This window comes from Astyanax mexicanus, chromosome 14 (assembly GCF_023375975.1).
Source record: "Astyanax mexicanus isolate ESR-SI-001 chromosome 14, AstMex3_surface, whole genome shotgun sequence".
Lineage (NCBI taxonomy): Eukaryota > Metazoa > Chordata > Actinopteri > Characiformes > Acestrorhamphidae > Astyanax > Astyanax mexicanus.
The window spans coordinates 3,376,647-3,395,372 of record NC_064421.1 but is presented as its reverse complement, the minus strand read 5'-3'; the positions used below and the strand labels follow the sequence as shown (position 1 = coordinate 3,395,372).

Here is an 18,726-nt window from a genome sequence, read left to right as displayed (position 1 = left end):
CGTTAGCATTAGCATTAGAGGCTATTTTAAATTTTGAAATTCCCTATTTCTTTAGTTATAATGTTATTATCCACAAATATATGTGCAGTAAAACTGACTCATTAAAATAATTCCTTTTTCCACCAGTGGATGATTCTCCATACATAGTTGCTGCATCCCATAAAGGCCTTTGGAAGCAGGAGCTGGATAGTTTCATCTTCCATCAGGACCTGGACTCTCGTGTAAAAGAAGTGAAAGGTAGGTTTTATTAATCTAGGTGATTATGTTTAAAAAGCTACAAAACAATATTAAATTACTTCTGAAATTCATGTGATATAACACATGAATACTCTACAGTCATAAGAGCCACAGTTGGGCATTTTACAGCCATTACACTTTTAAAAATTAATAGTGCTGCAAAAACTCCCTTGAGCGATGTCATTAGGACTTCACAATTATTACATTAGCCCCTTGTCATGTAAAATATGGAAATATTCCTGATCATTTTTGCAGATCTCAGTTTTGCCTTTTATGTTTATGTTAGTGAGAAGAGTCCATTGTGGTGAATGGGCTTTTCATTGAGTCAGATTTTTTTATTATTTTAATTATATTATTTTAAATGCATATATTATAAATGTAAGCAATAAAACACTCAAAGTTCATGCTATAACGTGTAATATATTACACGTATTACACGTTATAGCACGAACCTCGAGTGTATTATTGCGTAATTATTCCACAGTTCCATTATCACTGTTTATTAAAAGATTTTGAGTTAAAGATGAGGAGAAAATAGGATCTGTTTGGTTATAAACACTCCGCCAGTTAACATAGCTCCATTGTTAATAATGATGAAACTGGCACTGCCCCAGGAAAGGAAGAGCAAGGGTTTCCTTTGTTGCACAGGATAAGTTCAATACCACAAGCTAACAGCTTCCCAGATAAAAGGACATAAATGCTTCTTCACAGAGTATTCTGGTTTGTTTAACACTTTTAACTTTACTACATGATTCCTTATGTGTTCCTTTATAAATGTGACAAATATGACAGATTTTATATAGCTGTGCTTTTTTCAGTCTCATAATCTCTCCGTGTGCTCTGGTGTTGTGCAGATATGGACTGGTATAATGGAACAATCTTCTGGACCAGCAGTTCAGGAGACATTAGCTGGATGGAGCTGGATGAGCACTCTCCGGATCCTAACGTGTTTATAGTTCCTGAGAGTATGAAGGCGGACGCTGTGGCGTTTGACTGGCTGGGTCAATATTTATACTGGAGCTGCAACACCAGTATGGTACGTAATGTGAATGTTTTATCCTCTACACTAAAACCAAGTAACATCAGTGAAGTAGGCAGTGAGTGGAAGCAGAAAATAATATAAACTCCTCTTCAAAAGTATTGGAACAGCGAGACCAGTCCATTTATTTCTGCTGTAGATTAAAAACATTTGGGTTTGTCATTAAAATATTATTAGAAGACAAAAGTATTTACCAAGTATTTACATCTTGATCTGATATTCAGTTCAGAAAATACTTTATCACCTTCTGTCTGAACCCAACCATTTAAAAAAAAAAGCCTCTGTACTTTTGTTCATGAAGTCTTTTTTCTGTGATAAGTAGATTGTGATATCTTCACTCCTGCTCTCTGGAGGTTGTTGCTGATGGCACTAACAGTTGTTTTAGGGGTTTTAGGGTCTTTCTTTACAGAACTTACAATGTTTCTGTTTATCAACTGCTGTGCTCTTTCTTGGTCTATCTGTTTAACATCAGTTAGTTAGTACACCAGTGATGACATTCTTCTTCAGGACATTTCAACCGTTGTTCTGGCTATAAACAATATTTGTGCTCTAATGGTTTTGATTTCCCATCTTCTACATGGAAATACAAGCTAAAATATTGGTCTTTTGTCTCATGTTAATATTTTAATATTCAACCCAAATATTTACATATCTACAGTAGAAATAATACGATTGGCCTCACTGTTCCAATACTTTTGGAAGCGACTGTAGTATAGCAGTTTCTAATAAAGTGGCCACAGTGAGTGAAGGCACAATATAATGTAGCATAGTAGGTGTTTCTAATAAAGTGGCCACAGTGAGTGGAAGCACAATATACTGTAGTATAAAAGTAGGTGTTTTCAATAAAGTGGCCACAGTGAGTGGAAGCACAAGGTGCGGTAGTATAGCAGGTGTTTCTAATAAAGTGGCCACAGTGAGTGAAAGCACAAAGTACTGTAGTATATAGTAGGCGTTTCTAATAAAGTGTCCACAGTGAATGATGTTGTGTGATAATGCTGGTCTTTATGTGTTTTATATGGTCAGATCTGCAGGGGATTAAAGTCTGGGATGGATGCTGAAGTGTTTCTGACGGCTAAGCAGAAAGTTGAGAGTCTGCTTTTAGACTCACCTAATGCTGCCATCTACTGGAGCACTGAGACCACCGTGGAGGTGTGCCGGCTGGACGGGGAGAACCGGCAGCTCCTCAAAGAGCTGAGTGTCTTCTCTGGGAGAAAGGTGGGAAATAAAATAAATGAACTGATCACACTACTGATTCTGCACATATTCAATACTTTAGATTCTTCTTAGTATCAGATTCATCTTTGAGTTCAGATCTGCACACTCTTGGTGAGATTTTAATCTCAGTGTCTTCATGAGGGAGAGTCACCTGGAATAGTTTTCTCAGCGTCTTGAAAGAAGGAGTTCCAGGAGGTGCTGAACAATAGCTGCTGCTTTTCCTTCACGCTGTGAAGCTCCAGCTCATCCCAATTAAATCACCTCAAATCACCATCTCAGATCATCAGGTTTAGATCAGGAGATTCATGTGGAGGAATAACACTTTTTTACTGTTTACAACAGAATTACATATGTGTCCATTTATTGTGTTTGCGTCTTTAATCAAGATTCATCTACAACGTAGAAAATACATTAAATAAAGAAATGAAGAAAAACACTGAATGAGAAGGTGTGTCCCAAGGAAGCTGTAAGCACTTTCAAATAATGAGTTTTCATTTTAATGAGAAAATGAAATCTGCATCTCCATAAAAGTGAAGTGCTGTAAGATTTTGTGGGAAAACAAAACTGCACTGACTTTAGACTTGATAATAAAACCCAGTGGATCAACACCAGCAGATGACAGACATGTCTCTCCAAACCATCACTGATCATCAGTAAATTTTACATTTCATTTAAAGTAAATCAAAGGGAGCAGAGTCTGGAGGAAGAGTGGAGAGACACACAGTCCAAACTGCTCGAGGTCTAGTGTGAAGTTTCCACCAATCAGTGATGATTTGGAGAGACATGTCATCTGCTGGTGTTGATCCACTGTGTTTTATTATCAAGTCTAAAGTCAGTGCAGTTTTGTTTTCCCACAAAATCTTACAGCACTTCATGCTTCCCGCTGCTAAAAAAAACTTTTATAGAGATGCAGATTTCATTTTCCAGCAGGACTTGGCACACTGCCCACACTGCCAAAAGTACTAATTGGTCTTATATAATATTCTAATTTTCTGAGACACTGATTTTTTGGGGTTTTTATTGGCTGTAAGCCATAATCATCAACAATAAAAGAAATAAAAGTTTAAAATAGATCACTCTGTGTTTAATACATCTATATAATATATGAGAAAATTGGGGCGTAGCCAGCAACAACTTATTTGCATAAAAGTGTCAGAGCCCTTAAACGGCTCATTCTAAAAGAAACTGAAAGTGGTAAGAACAGAGCTGGTGAGATATTTTGTGTATTAGAAACTTTGTGAACATGTTTTGTATAAAACATAGACCTATATATCTATTAACTAACTTATGTAAAAACAGGTATAATACTAAAAAAGTCTATTTTAATATACATTAGAAAATAATAAACATAAAGAAGATGGTTCTAAAGGTTTGGCTGATACTGTAATTTATTTATCTGCTATTGTTTGGACAGATTGCTGGAATTGCTGCAGATCTAGCTGAGAGGAATCTGTACTGGCTGGAACAGGACGGCTCCTATATACACCTTTACAGAGCGGATATCAGCAGTGAGGGGTAAATACCTGCCAATCAAACCTACAGTAGCGCATAAAATAACATGTCTGCAGGATGTGAGCTACAGTATATGGACTTATCAATCACTGTTTATTACCAAATCAAGGATATTAAAAAGAGGTTTTACTGCTTTTGTTGGAGTTTACTGACTCTACTGCCCAGCAAGGGCTTTTTACTACCATTCAAAAACATTGGACAGATCTGACATTAGGCATGATCTAATCAGGGTTTGTACGGTCATGAAAAACCTGGAAAAGTCATGGAATTTGAGAATAGCAATTTCCAGGCCTGGATAAGTTTTGGAAAAATAAAAATACCCAGAAAGTTTTGGAAAAGTCATTGCAATTTGGTCTACAAATCTTTGTGCTTCAGTTTATCGATGGAGAAAATCTATTTTGAGCAAAAAAAAAATTGTATTCAGTAATTTAGCCCTACTTAGTGAAGCTCTCAGGATCTGACACACATTTTATTATTGAAGATTTATTTTAAGCCTACTATAATCAATTTTAAATATAGTTTTAGTTGATTTTTGTTTTTTATTGTCCACATCTGCACTGATGTTTTAGCAATCGTGTGGTCATAAAAAATAGCCTTGGAAGCCTGGAAAAGTAAATGAAAAATCATGGAAATGTATTGGTTAAAAAGTGTATGAACCCTGTCTAATAGGTTTATGCTTGTTTAAATGCACCAGAGAGTCCTATTCTATTGGCAGTGTTTCTCTACAGGCGTTGTGTGTGTGCTTTTGCACATTTGTGTTAGCAATGGGTGATACTTTTTTCATTGGAAGGGGTATCTGCAAACTTTTGGACATATGAGTTCCTATTTTAAACTCTGCATAAGGCACGTTGTGATGCTCATTGCTATCTTACACCCCGCCAACAGTCTATTTTCACTCCTTTTGCCTGCGTCGTTTAAATAGCAACAGAGCTTCTGAATATATCTACACTGATGGACGTAGTGGTCTGAAAATGAGGTGTGTTTAGGTAAATTTCTGGCGTATTGCTACAGTACCTTGGCAAGGGAAAACACAGGTGCGCCACTGACTGAATACAACCCTGACAACAGTCAGCAATCAGACGTTTATTGTTATGTTGGCAGTGAATTTTAAACACAGGGGCATCCCTAACTCCAACGTACACACCAACTTGTTAATACGGCTGCAAGGATTAGTCGATATAATCGGCAATGTCGATTATTTAAATTTGTCGACTATGAATTGAATTGTCGACTAATTGTTTATTCGGAACAGTATTGCATTACACAAAGTGCAGGAGACAGAAGTGCAATGGGAGATAAATAAATAAATAAATGGGTAAATGTTTCACTCACACAGTTTTCACTCAACTTAGTTTGTGTCTTCAAAAGTGCCCAAACTCAACAGATTACATATAAACTTACTAAATAATAGTAATTTCCACATTTAAACAACATCCAGACATTTAAATGCCTTTTAAATCTCATGTTTATCTGTTTTTCTGGTGTTTTAGAGATGGAGGACATGGCAGAAATAATCGTTGACTAATCGACTAATCGAAAAAATAATCATCAGATTAGTCTGCTACCAAAATGATCATTAATTGCAGCCCTACTTGTTAAGCACACATCAACAATAAACAGAATAAACAGAATGAACAAGCAGGTCAATTACCTCTGCTGAGAAGTGCTGGACACATTCAGGTAGCTGCACTGTTAAAATAGCAATCCGCCAAAGTCAGAGCTCACCTGACTCTTAAAGGGAATGATGATCAAGTGACACTCTGACTGGTTTATTTTACATTACGACCAAAATTAAACACACTCATGATTAATTAAGAGAATTAGTTCATGTCTTTTGCGTGTTTCGAGCTGTGCAAGGTGTACTTTCCCCGTCGTTCTGATAGCAAAGACATGTCGACACACCCTTAATCAAGCTGCATGGTGCACAGTTTACTCCTCGACTATAGACCATTAAAATAGATCCGATAGTCTTAAGTTACTAAGTTGTCATATTTAACTGAATCTTGTGTTATGAAATGGTTTAAAGTGCAGTTTTCTGATGCTCTGCAGATCTCAGGACTCCAGAGTGACGCTGTTTCTGAGGTGGAGCTCCTCTCAGGTGTTGAATCAGCAGCTGGCGTACTACAGCGGGCGGTTGCTGTGGCTGGGGGATGATGGGGAGTTGAGGATTCAGGAGGTGGATCAGAACAGAACCGTGTTCATGTCTCCCAATAACACCCTGACAGCGTTTACTCTACTGCAGCCAACACTCAAACCTCTGCCAGGTCAGATCCTTCAGATTTACATTCTTTATCACGATGTTTGCATCCGCAGTAGTCACATTGCAGGACGTGTGATGTCACTTAAGGCAATTAAACATGTCATGTTGCAGTGTTTTGATTCTTGACACAAGAAGTAGATACACAGCGCTGTCTCTGTGTCTGTGAGAGTGACAGGCTGCTGCTGCCTGAGAAGTGCGAGGGGAAGGGGGAGTGCGAGGTAACAGTATGACCTCCATCCACATGGTTGGGCACGTGCTTGTAAACTTGAGTACGTGTGGAAAGCTGTGCACCTCCAGCACAGTTTTGCGCCACAGATATTTCCAGTTACAGCTTAATTTACACTTTTAATCCCAGAAAAACAAACACTTTACCTTTTAAAAAGCCATTTAAATATCTGATTAAATGGCTGATTACTGTTATTTTGCTGTTTTTTTGGGGTGTCATGGGCCCTGCATTGTTTCATATCTCGATATACAGGGGTTAGACAATGAAACTGAAACTCCTGGTTTTAGAGCACAATAATGTATTGTGGTGATGGACAGTTCTGGTGGAAACAGGAGAGTTGAGGTGCACATTGAATTCTGCGTGATTTGATCAGCCGTGGTTTTATGTTTTTTGGATACAATCCGGGTTAGCACCCGAACATCCCTTTTAGACAGCTTCCTCTTACAGCGTCCACAGTTAATCCTGTTGGATGTGGTTGGTCCTTCTCGGTGGTATGCTGACATTACCCTGGATACCGTGGCTCTTGATGCAACACAAAGACTTGCTGTCTTGGCCACAGATGCGCCAGCAAGACGTGCACCAACAATTTGTCCTCTTTTGAACTGGTATGTCACCCATAATGTTGTGTGCATTGTAATATTTAGAGCAGAACTGTGCTCTTACCCTGCTAATTGAACCTTCACACTCTGCTCTTACTGGTTCAATGTGCAATTAATGAAGATTGAACACCAGGCTGCTCCAATTTAGCCATGAAACCTAAAATCCCACACTAAAATGACGACAGGTGTTTCAGTTTCATTGTCCAACCCCTGTATATTCAACGAATGTAAAATTTTTCCAATATCGCGCAGCCCTAGACCTAGTTCTAGCATGTCTATACATACAATATATGTATAATCTATTAAATTCTTTACAGACGTTCTTTATACAATTAAATACATTTAACTTTGTTTTACATTCTGTATCAGTGACACAATGACAAATCAACAATTTTTTTACATGTAGATTTTTGTAATAACATTATTAAGTGTCGAGTTCTTGTTTTATGTTGTATTATATATGTTTATTAATGAATGCTGTGTTTTTTTAGATGGATTTGTGTCTCCTCCTCTGGTGATCCCACCAGCAGTTCCATGGCCGTCTATCCGCTTGGAAGGAAATCACACAGTGTTTAAAGTCCTGTGGGAGCCCAGCAGTGTGGAGTTCGGCACAGTGATGTACTGTGTAGTTTCTACTGATATACAGCCTTACCATCCAGAAATACAAAAGGTGAATTACTTTATTTTCTTATTGGGAACATCCATTTATTAATGATATTAAAAATTCATTATAGATGTTAATGTTAAAGTGTAATAGAGGGTTGAACATAAAACACTTTCTCAGTCAGCTTTATGAGGAAGAGTCACCTGGAATTCAGGCTTTCAGTTAACAGCTGTGCTGAACTCATCAAGAGTTAATTACTTGAATTTCTTGTCTCTTAATAAAGTGTTTGAGAGCATCAGTTAAAGTAAAGTAGTGAAGAGGTAGAGTTACAGGTATACAGTGAATAGTGAATATTTGAGTAATGTTACAATCCTGATTATGAGGAGCAACAACTACTCAACTAAATAAAGAAAAAATACTTAAAAATTAAGGTCAGTCAATCTGAAAAGAAGAATTTCAAGAACTCTGAAAGTATCCTCAAGTGCAGTCAGCGCAAAGACAATCAAAAACAGTATAATGGTGAAACTGGCACTCATCAGGACTGCTCCAGGAAAGGAAGAGCGAGAGATCCCTCTGTTGCACAGGATAAGTTAATCAGAGTTACCAGCCTCAGAAAGTGTATTTTGGTTTGTTTAACACTTTTAACCCTTTCAGACCTGATTTTTTTTAAATAGTTTTTTTAATCATTTTTATTCGGTTTTCTGTCTGTGATTCACACAAAAGAAGACTCTAATAGTCTTGTATTAGAACAAATCTGCATAAAAATGAAATCCAATTAACTAAAAAAGAAAAAAATTAATTTCTTTTTTAATGTCCATTGCATTGGATGCCTGTGTTTAACAGTTTTTATTTTATGTTTGATATTGACCTTTTTACCTTTATTTACAATCGTCCATAAACAGTAACATTAACGTGATAAAAGTGTTCTAAATACCATAAAAAAAGAGTTAAAATTAGCTCTTACTTTGCTTTGTTGTCTCTAGTGTCTCTAGTGTAAAGTCTGAGTTGCTGTTTTTTATTTCTGATGCAGTGGGTGGGGCTAAGCTTCTGTAAACTTTTCATTGGCTTGTTTAATGCTTTAATTAGCATTATTTGAAACAAAACATTAACCCTTGTGTGGTGTCATATTTTTGTTTCTCGTTTACTTTGTTACTTGTATTTAATTCAGCAAAATTAAGCAATTTTACATTAAAATGCTTTACACATGCTCGCTTCACCTAAATTGCAAGCAATATAAACAGCTTACATGGTTAATATTTGCCCTTTACCTTTCTTATGTTACATTTCTTTTAAAAAGTGCTACTCTTTTTTTTTATTAGTTTTTTAATAAAATGTAAAAGAAAATGAATTAAACTCAAGATATGAGTAGAAAATTTGTTTAGTTTCAAATTTACAAATGAAGCAATGTTTATTAGCCCTTGGCCAAACATACTGTATGTAATATAAATGTGTGTGTGTGTGGGGGGGGGGGTGTACAGCGTGTGTTTATCGAAAATGTGTTTTGATATATGTTTTTCACAAATATTGAGCCAATGCCAATGAGTTTGAGTTAGAAAAAATATTTTTTTGGTATCATTTGATGAGAAATGAAAACGGGTCCCACAGACCCGAACACCACACATGCTGTCCATTGTAATAAATGCACGGTCTGAAAGGGTACTACTGTACATGATTCCTTATGTGTTCCTTCATAGTCTAAATCACTATCAGTATTAATTTATAATCGAGAAAATTACATGGTAACGTAGACATATAAAAGAAAATAATATAGACTTTATATTATAAGATATACTTAAGGGGTCCGTAAGGGTTATCTGTGAATTATCTGAAATTTAATCTGAATGTTTTCCCACCCATAGATTTACTCTACGAGATACTGTCTCCCATTCAACACCTTCCCTGAACCTGTTATACAAGTGACAAAATTCAAACCCAGCAGCAGTTTTAATATCACCATAACTCCATTTACACTGTGGGGCAGAGGAGTCTCCACATCTCGTCTGCTCCTCACACCAGGACCAGGTAAGACCTACAGGACACATTAACATCCTATTATCTATACTGACTGTTATACACTGAGCTGTCGCGATATTAGACCTTCTTCTACCTGCATTCAGTGGACATTCAGTTTATTAGAAACACCTAACATATATTTAAGAAGTGAAATGAAGTTTATAGGATATACAGAAAGTGTGCAATAATTCTTTAAACAGCACAGTGGCTTAGTGGTTAGCAGGTTCGCCTCCCAGCACTGGGTTCAAGTCCCTATCTGGGTGGAGTTTTCATGTTCTCCCCGTGACTGTGTGGATTCCCTCCCACAGTCCAAAAACTGGAGATCAGGTGAAATTGGATACTCTAAATTGCCCTGAAAAATTTTATACTCCAAATTGATCTGGTGTGTGTGTGTAAATGTATGTATGACTGTGCCCAGATATGGATAAATGCTGGGTAACAGCTGTAGTGCCCAATACAGTCCTCCATGTGGACGGTCATTTCCGGTTGAGAGTATGCTGTGCACTATTGGCTGCCGCTTCTCAGCAGTGTGTGGATGAGTGCTGAGTATGAATGGTTGTACGTGAAAAAAAAAAATGTGTAAAATGTAAAGCGTCCTTGGGTTTCTAGAGAGGCGCTATATTAGTTGAACTTCATTCATCATTCATTCATAAACAAAATTAGGCAGGTGTATCAATTTGGTCACCCCAACAGAAAAAAATAGATAGATCCTCCTTTTGCAAAAATAACAGCCTCTAAAGTCTTCCTATAGCTTCCAATGAGAGTCTGGCTGCTGGTTGAAGGTATTTTGGATCATTCTTCTTTACAAATCATCTCCAGTTCAGTCAGGTTTGATGGTTTCTGATCATGAACAGCCCGCTTTAAATCACACCTCAGATAATATTCAGTAATATTCAGTTCTGAGGAGTTCTGAGCACATCTCTGAGTTTCATCTCCTCGCATTTTAATAAAATAGCTATTTGTCCACTGCCGCGCACAGTAGTTACACTTTCGACGTGCGTTTCCATGGAGATCCACGTAAAAAACACAACAGCTAGTGGAAATGGAGGAGCTACTGAACGCTGTGATGTCATGCGACTGAGAAAGCCAAAAGAACTCACTGGTCCTCCTGTCTTTTCAATTGCAGTCCGGATGCAGGAGTTTTATCACTGAGTAGAAGGCATCCCCCTGAGAAACTAATCCCATCGGGATAGGGCTATGGATTTGTCTTTTACATTAATATTATTTCACAACAAAATAGACAGAAGTTTCCCGATTTGTTTTGTTTCTAATGAATGTTTGAAACTGTTATTCTTATCCTAAACTGAACTTTCCTTAGTACACTGTTTTTAACCAGTCTCTCATCTCTCCACAGATCCTCCTGCAGAAGATAATAAGCAGTTGATCATACTGAGCGCTGTTATAAGTGTTCTTGCAGCCGTTATCATCATCGTTGGAGTGTTTAGTGAGTTTACAGTCCTTTATTTATTATATATTATTATTATATATTATATATATAGCAGAATAGCTGAAATGTAGTAGAAAACCTTAAAATACATAAATATAAATTGTTAATTGTTAATGTGTGTTATGTTAAAGTTTTCTCCAGAAGACGCAGAAGAAAGGCAGATGAGATGAACAGCCAGACCAGTTTGTTCCACCAGGATAAAGAACTGGAAAATATCAGGGGATTAGTGGGACTGGGAAACGCCTGCTACGCTGTCAGGTAAACTGGAGTTATTCAAACTACTGTAAACACACAGTAAATACAGAATATTTAATATTTTATTGTGTATTTGTCTTTTTATTAGTGGTGTCAATTGGTTAAAAAATAATCAGATTAATAGCAACAGATTCTGTGATTAATCATGATTAATCTTACATTTTCATCTCTAATAACTTAACTTTTAATAATAGGTATTGATTCAGTGTTAGATTGTTGAAATTAAATTATCATCAAATAATATAATATTTTGTGATGGATTATGATTAAAATTATGATTAATAATTTATTTTAATGCTGATAGTTCCCTGTATATATGTGTTTATCTCAGGGTAGTTTAGATGCTTTTTAAATTATATTGAGTTACTGAGTTAAACAGAGAGTTTTAATGGAGGAACTACAGGCTAGTCTAGCTCCATATTCCACACTCAACAACTGTATTTACCGGTATCCTGTATCAGTGCGCTGCCGGTCCATAAGGAGGTGGAGTCTCTGCCGGTGTTTCGGCGGGAGGGTCTGAAGCTGCTGAAGCTTCTGGGCAGTGGAGCTTTCGGGGAGGTTTATGAGGGAGTCGCCGCTAGAGGGCAGAGCGGTGACGCCACACCTGACCAAAGAGTCGCTGTAAAGGTACACCTTCATTTAACCTAATCAGCAAATCCATTCCTTCTGTCTGCTATTAATAACAGATAATTATTAATAACAAATAATTGCAATTTATTGCCTTAAAATTAAATAATTAAAAATAAATATTATTAAAACACATTACTTGCACATTTAACATTTTACTACTCTCAAAAGAGATACTTAATAATCCAGAGGAAATACAAATAAGTCATAACAGACACTGAATACTGTATACATAATGTATTCTAAATAATTATTCATTATTCAATACTGCATACTTAACAATAAATATGGAATATTCATAGTGGATACAAAATCATTTTTAGCAGACAGGCTGAATAATTTGTAATAGAAACTGAATAATTCATAGTGGATGGTGAGTAAATCATAATGTAAGCTAAATAAATTATAGTAGATGTTAAATAATTTATAGTGGATGCTGAAAAATTCATTATGGATGCTGAATGAAACATAGTGAAAGCTGACTAATTCATAGTGGATGCTGAATAAAACATAGTGTAAGGTAAATAAATCATAGTGGATGCTGAATTATTCATAGTGGGCACTGAATAATTCATAGTGGATGCTGAATAATTCATAGTGGATGCTGAATAAAACATAGTGTAAGGTAAATAAATCATAGTGGATGCTGAATTATTCATAGTGGGCACTGAATAATTCATAGTGGATGCTGAATAATTCATAGTGGATGCTGAATAAAACATAGTGTAAGGTAAATAAATCATAGTGGATGCTGAATTATTCATAGTGGATGCTAATAAAACATAGTGGGTGCTGAATAATTCATAGTGGATGCTAATAAAACATAGTGGGTGCTGAATAATTCTCAGTACATACAGAATAAGTTATAGGGCATACTAATTAATTTATAGTAGATACTGAATAATTCATAGTGGATACTAATTCATTTGTAATAGATACTGAATAATTCATTGTATATATTAAATCATTATCTCCATTTATAGTAGATACTGCAAATAAGTAGTTTATAGTTAACATTCTGAATAATTTTCAATACATACTGAATAATCCATAGTAGATACTAAAGAATTAGCCACATTTATAGTAGATATTGTATAATTAGTAGTTAATAGGGAAAGTTCATAGTGGATGCTAAAGAATTCTCAGTACATACTGAATAAATCATAGTGGATAATGAATAGTACAGGATGGATACTGAATAAATCAAACGGATATTGAATAATTCAGCATGCACAGTATACTGTATAATTCATGTTGTGTACTGAATATATTAACATTAGTCGTAAACCAGGTAATTGAATAATAATTTGATTATCTGTGATCAGACGTTGCGTAAACACGCCGCTGAACAGGAGAAAATCGAGTTTCTGAAAGAGGCTCATTTAATGAGGTAAGAGGAAACACTTTATCACTGCCTGAAGATTACTCGGGTGTAGAAGACCCTGTTATAAGGTGTGTGTGTCTCTGTGTGTGTGTGTGTGTGTGTTCAGTCAGTTTAATCACTCGAACATCCTGCGGCTGCTGGGTGTGTGTGTGCTGAACGAACCACATTACATCATCCTGGAGCTGATGGAGGGGGGGGACCTGCGCTCATATCTGATTGGAGCTCGGCCCTCCAACGTGAGTAACACTCCTCACAACACACACACACACACACACAAACACACACAGACCCATTTCCAATTTGATCCAATTCGATTTGACTTGATTTGATTTATTTCAATATTGATTCATTTATTTCATTTACAATTATGGGTTTTGTTCAGATATGAAAGATATTTTCAGAGAATTAATGTTGTAACTGTAAGACATGCTCAATCTTTCATTATCAAACATAGTGTTTATATGAAGAATTTAGAATTGAATGTACCCATAACACAAAAACAGTGTACTTGTCACACAACATTCGTCGTGCTCTGCTGCAGTGCTGTTAGCCAATCAAAATCTTCCTCCATGTTGGCGATCCTGACACCCGAGTCTGTAGAGCGCAGTAGAGACCAGAGGAGGGAGAAAGACTGTGGAGAGACAGCCTACTCATTTAAATAACCCCGCCCCTGAGGGCTACCTCCACAGAGCTCACACAGTCTATGGTCCCGCCCATACAGTCATTGGTCCCACCCCGGCTAGGTGTAACCCCGCCCTTTTACACACCAATAACCTCAACTTTTTAAATAGACCTGAATAACGTTTTAAAAAATAAATTCTGTGAGAATATAAAATTTAACAATATAAGCAGAGGTTACACTAGCTGCTGCATTTAAATAATGGAGGTAGAATTACAGTATATTGGAAACAAACGTGATTGAAAGTTGTTCTGTTTTGCCATTGAAACCTATGGGCAAGCTGGGTTACACAGCTTTCTGAAACCGAACAGCAAGCAGGGGGCGCCCAACCTGTGGTGGCTTCACTTTTGTTAGCCAATCAGAGGCGGTATGTTTGCATGTATGAATTTTCATTAACAAGAGATGAAATCCTGTCTTTCTTCAGAGACCACTAATTTATTGCTCTAAAGCAGGGCTAAATAGAAACACCTGAATGCATATTTTTTTTCTCACAAAAAACAGCTCACATGGCATTAATTCATACTAGAGACAAAACTAGACATTTTAAAATGAAAAAAGACTTTAGGGTGGAATTTAAAGGGAAATGAAAATCTAGCAGCTTTTTAGTAACTAGCAACTTAGTTTGGCTGTTCTGGAGCTGCTGTTCGGGATCTTTTGCTCTATAGCTGCAGCATTTCTCCAGCTCTGCAGGGAAAAATCAGCTACTTTTAAAGGCAGATCTCAGGTTTATATGAATCGATGTTGGACCATTTAAATAAGAATAAACCATAACCTCCCACTATAACCTCTGATGAACTGCTCCTCACTGTTACAGAACCGGGGTCAGCTTCTGGACCTGACCGGCCTTCTGGACATCAGTTTAGATGTGGCCAAAGGATGTGCTTATCTGGAGAAGCTCCATTTCATCCACAGGTGTGTGCAGTGTCCTAACTGTAATAGAAATTGTTATATTGCCACTGTTCAATATATTTATTAATAATGTGTAATTATGGTGGTGGTGTTTAAAGAGACTTAAAACTCCTGCATTCGGACTGCAATTGAAAAAACAGGAGGACCAGTGAGTTTTTAGGCTTTTTTCTCGGTCACATGACATCACGTTCAGTAGCTCCTCCATTTCCACTCGCTGTTGTGTTTTTTGTTGGGGATCTGTTTTCTGTTGTGGATCTCCGTGGAAACGCGTGTCCAAAGTGTAATTATGGTGCGCAGCAGTGGACAAATAGCTATTTTATTAAACGCGAGGAGACGAAACTCAAATTACGAAACTAAAATAGACTAAAATTACCGGAGGAGCACGGAGTTCAGAGAAAAACAGTATATAATTGAGCCTGTAATTTTCTCAGAGGACGTCTGAGAAAAAAAACACATACATGGTCGTTCCAGACGGGAATAAAATCACAGAGGACCCCCGATAAAAGAGAAAATTACCCCAGAACCCCCTGAGAAACTAATCCCATCCAGTTAGGGCTTAAGAATGTTAATTATAATGTTTAGAAAACACATAAATATTCTTACTTATTATTATAAATACAAGGTTTATACGTAATATGCACACAATATTTCTTACTACAGATGCTTTAATTGTTTCTAAATGTTTCTATTATCTGCAGCGAGTGGATTTTACTATTCCTGACTATGATTGGTAGAGATGTGTAATGCAGTATTTAGTTATGTTCAGTATCCGGTTTGTGTTCTGCAGGGATCTTGCTGCGAGGAACTGTCTGGTTTCAGTGAGGGGATACGCTGATCCTGAGCGGGTGGTGAAGATCGGAGATTTCGGTTTGGCTCGGGATGTTTATAAGAGCGATTACTACAGGAAGAGAGGGGAGGGTCTCCTGCCCGTCCGCTGGATGCCCCCCGAGAGTCTGACCGACGGCATCTTTAATAAGCACTCGGACGTGTGGTGAGCACCAGTAATGTGAATAATGGTGTTGAAATAAACGGTGTAACTAACGCCGTTACTTTTTTCAGTAAGGAGTAATCTAACTAATTACTCTGACTGTAACTATAACACCGTTACCATTTCCCCATTACACCCCGTTACTGCACGTTACTTTAGCCGCTCAATCAACTTTTTTTTTTTACTTCACGCATACAGACAAAGGCACAAGTGTATGTGTGTGTGTGTGTGTGTGCATTGTGTGTGTGAGTCACAAGGGAGGGGAGGATGAGATAACCGCCTAAGCAATGATTGGCTAAGGTATAGTAAGATTACGTCTTCAGCCAATCAGAGAAAATAGGTGGGTGGGTGTTTAGAGCACATGCATAAATCACAGCTATCAAGCGTCTTGGCATGTTCTCCTCCACCAGTCTTACACACTGCTTTTTGATAACTTTATGCTGCTTTACTCCTGGTGCAAAAATAAAAGCAGTTCAGTTTGGTGGTTTGATGGCCTGTGATCATCCATCTTCCTCTTGATTATAATCCAGAGGTTTTTTATGAGGTTCATGAGGAGATTGTGCTGGCCATGACAGGGTCTTCACCTGGTGGTCCTTCATCTACACTTTGATTGATTTAACTGTGTGGCCTGGAGCCATTTATTTCCACTACTGGGTCTGTTTTCATGGAAGCACAGACTGAGAAACCATAGAATACCCTGTTTAAGAACTTATAAGCACTGAGAAAACTGATTACTAACCTAAAATACAACATCTTCATCACATTTCTTAATCTAAGAAATCATTTTTTATAATCAGATAACTGCAGTAATCTGATTACTCACTGTTTCAAATCAGCTCTGATATTTTCCCTGATTTAAACATTTAAATGTGTGTGTGTGTGTGTGTCTCAGGGCGTTTGGTGTGCTCCTGTGGGAGATCATGACATTAGGGAAGCAGCCGTATCCTGCTTTCTCCAACCAGGAGGTTCTACACCACGTTAATGTAGGAGGACGACTGCCTGCTCCTGCTGAGTGTCCTCAGAGTCTGTACGTACCATACAGCTGATATACACTATATGGACAAAATTACTGGGACACCTGCTCAATTATCTCAATCACTGATTCTTCTATTTTATTCTATAAACTACAGACAACATTTTTCCCAAATACCAAACAAAAATATTGTAATTTAGAGCATTTATTTGCAGAAAATGAGAAATGGCTGAAATAATAAAAAAAGATGCAGATCTTTCAGACCTCAAATAATGCAAAGAAAACAAGTTCATATTCATAAAGTCTCCTCCACCACTCTTACACACTGCTTTTGGATAACTTTATGCTGCTTTACTCCTGGTGCAAATTTAATTCAAGCAGTTCAGTTTGGTGGTTTGATGGTTTGTGATCATCCATCTTCCTCTTGATTATATTCCAGAGGTTTTTAATTTGGTTAAAATTTTTGGTTATCATTTTTAAGTCTCTTTTTTTTCCAGAGCTGTATATACACAAATGTGTCATTCTTATAGACATAATTTTGCATCTTTATTAAAACTGTACATTAGTATTATTATATTCTTTATAATCACCTTTTTGTGTTAGTTTATTTATTTAGACTTTTTTGTATGTGAGCTATGGAACTTAATTGTGCCCTTCCAACAAATAACTTCTATGAATGATTATTTTCTTGTCTATTTTCATACATAAGGCAGACCGGATAATAAGGCGCATTAAGCTACACTAGTAGGGAACAGGGGTGTCGCCATGTTTTCCTTCAGCACTACACTGAGAAACCCTGAGTGTTCCGGTAAGCAAGGGTGATATTAGTTAGCGGTTCGTCCAACATAGCTTGTTTTAACACAGTAAACACGCAGAATACAGTCCGATATACTCACATTGGAACCTGTTAGCAGCTAATGCTAATGCTGCTCCAGCAGTGCTAGCCGGGGTTAGCAGCAGGCTACAGGCCGGTAATACTCACATCTGAATGGCAAAAAAGCTAGAGCTTAGCTCAGTTAGCAGGTAATGCTAATGCTGCTCCAGCAGTGCTAGCCGGGGTTAGCAGCAGGCTACAGGCCAATAATACTCACCTCTAAAGAGTGAAAGAACTAGTGCTTAGCGCAGCAAATGGCTAACGCTAATACTGCACCACTCTCAAAGTCTCAGTGTTGTAGAACTAAACTGAAATTCCTGTATAACTCTGTACTTCAGTGGAGTGGCTTTACTGCTCCTTAATACCTGACTGATAGAATTCATACATTGGATCAGAGCGCATCGGTTTATAAGACGCACTCTCGCATCGATTTTTGGGAAAATTAAAAAAATTTAAGTGCAGTATACAGTACAAACTATTTTCTTTTAGGAGAAATCAGTTATTCTTTCTCTTTTTAAATGAGAATAATACCTGATAAGAATAACTGCTCCTCAATTTTGTTCTGTCAGTGTTAAAGCAGATCTTTTTGTAAGAGAAATAACTCTGGATATTTGACCCCCTCAGTTATGACGTGATGTTGGCGTGTTGGAGGAAGCAGCCCAGAGAGAGGCCGAGTTTCCGCTGCCTTCACACCACTGTGCTCAAACTCAGAGAGACTGAAACCTTCAGCCGGGGAGGGAAAACCGGCCACATGAACGACGCCTACACAGAGGACGGTGAGACTCCACCGATACCTTAATCTGAAGTGTGAAATATATAGAAAAGAACATGACTACATGCATTTCTGGACAAGCTGATAGATTTTTATCCCATTTTTCCCCCCAA

At 37.3% G+C, this 18,726-nt stretch overlaps 1 protein-coding gene across 2 annotated transcripts in view; it reads left to right on the top strand.

The window, feature by feature from the left end:
• ros1 (c-ros oncogene 1, receptor tyrosine kinase) overlaps positions 1–18,726 on the top strand; it is a 36,801-nt gene that overhangs the window by 15,345 nt on the left and 2,730 nt on the right. The window contains exons 12-27 of one of the 2 annotated variants that reach the window (XM_022673301.2): positions 127–237; positions 1,092–1,273; positions 2,300–2,491; positions 3,906–4,006; positions 6,053–6,267; positions 7,580–7,758; positions 9,552–9,714; positions 11,060–11,149; positions 11,284–11,410; positions 11,869–12,034; positions 13,360–13,424; positions 13,525–13,654; positions 14,912–15,009; positions 15,794–15,997; positions 16,887–17,021; positions 18,466–18,617. In XM_022673301.2, coding sequence (XP_022529022.2) covers positions 127–237; positions 1,092–1,273; positions 2,300–2,491; positions 3,906–4,006; positions 6,053–6,267; positions 7,580–7,758; positions 9,552–9,714; positions 11,060–11,149; positions 11,284–11,410; positions 11,869–12,034; positions 13,360–13,424; positions 13,525–13,654; positions 14,912–15,009; positions 15,794–15,997; positions 16,887–17,021; positions 18,466–18,617 — 2,310 coding nt within the window. Of the gene's footprint in view, positions 1–126; positions 238–1,091; positions 1,274–2,299; positions 2,492–3,905; positions 4,007–6,052; positions 6,268–7,579; positions 7,759–9,551; positions 9,715–11,059; positions 11,150–11,283; positions 11,411–11,868; positions 12,035–13,359; positions 13,425–13,524; positions 13,655–14,911; positions 15,010–15,793; positions 15,998–16,886; positions 17,022–17,676; positions 18,446–18,465; positions 18,618–18,726 lie in introns of those variants that run through there. The other variant, XM_049464005.1, reaches the window with a different exon arrangement.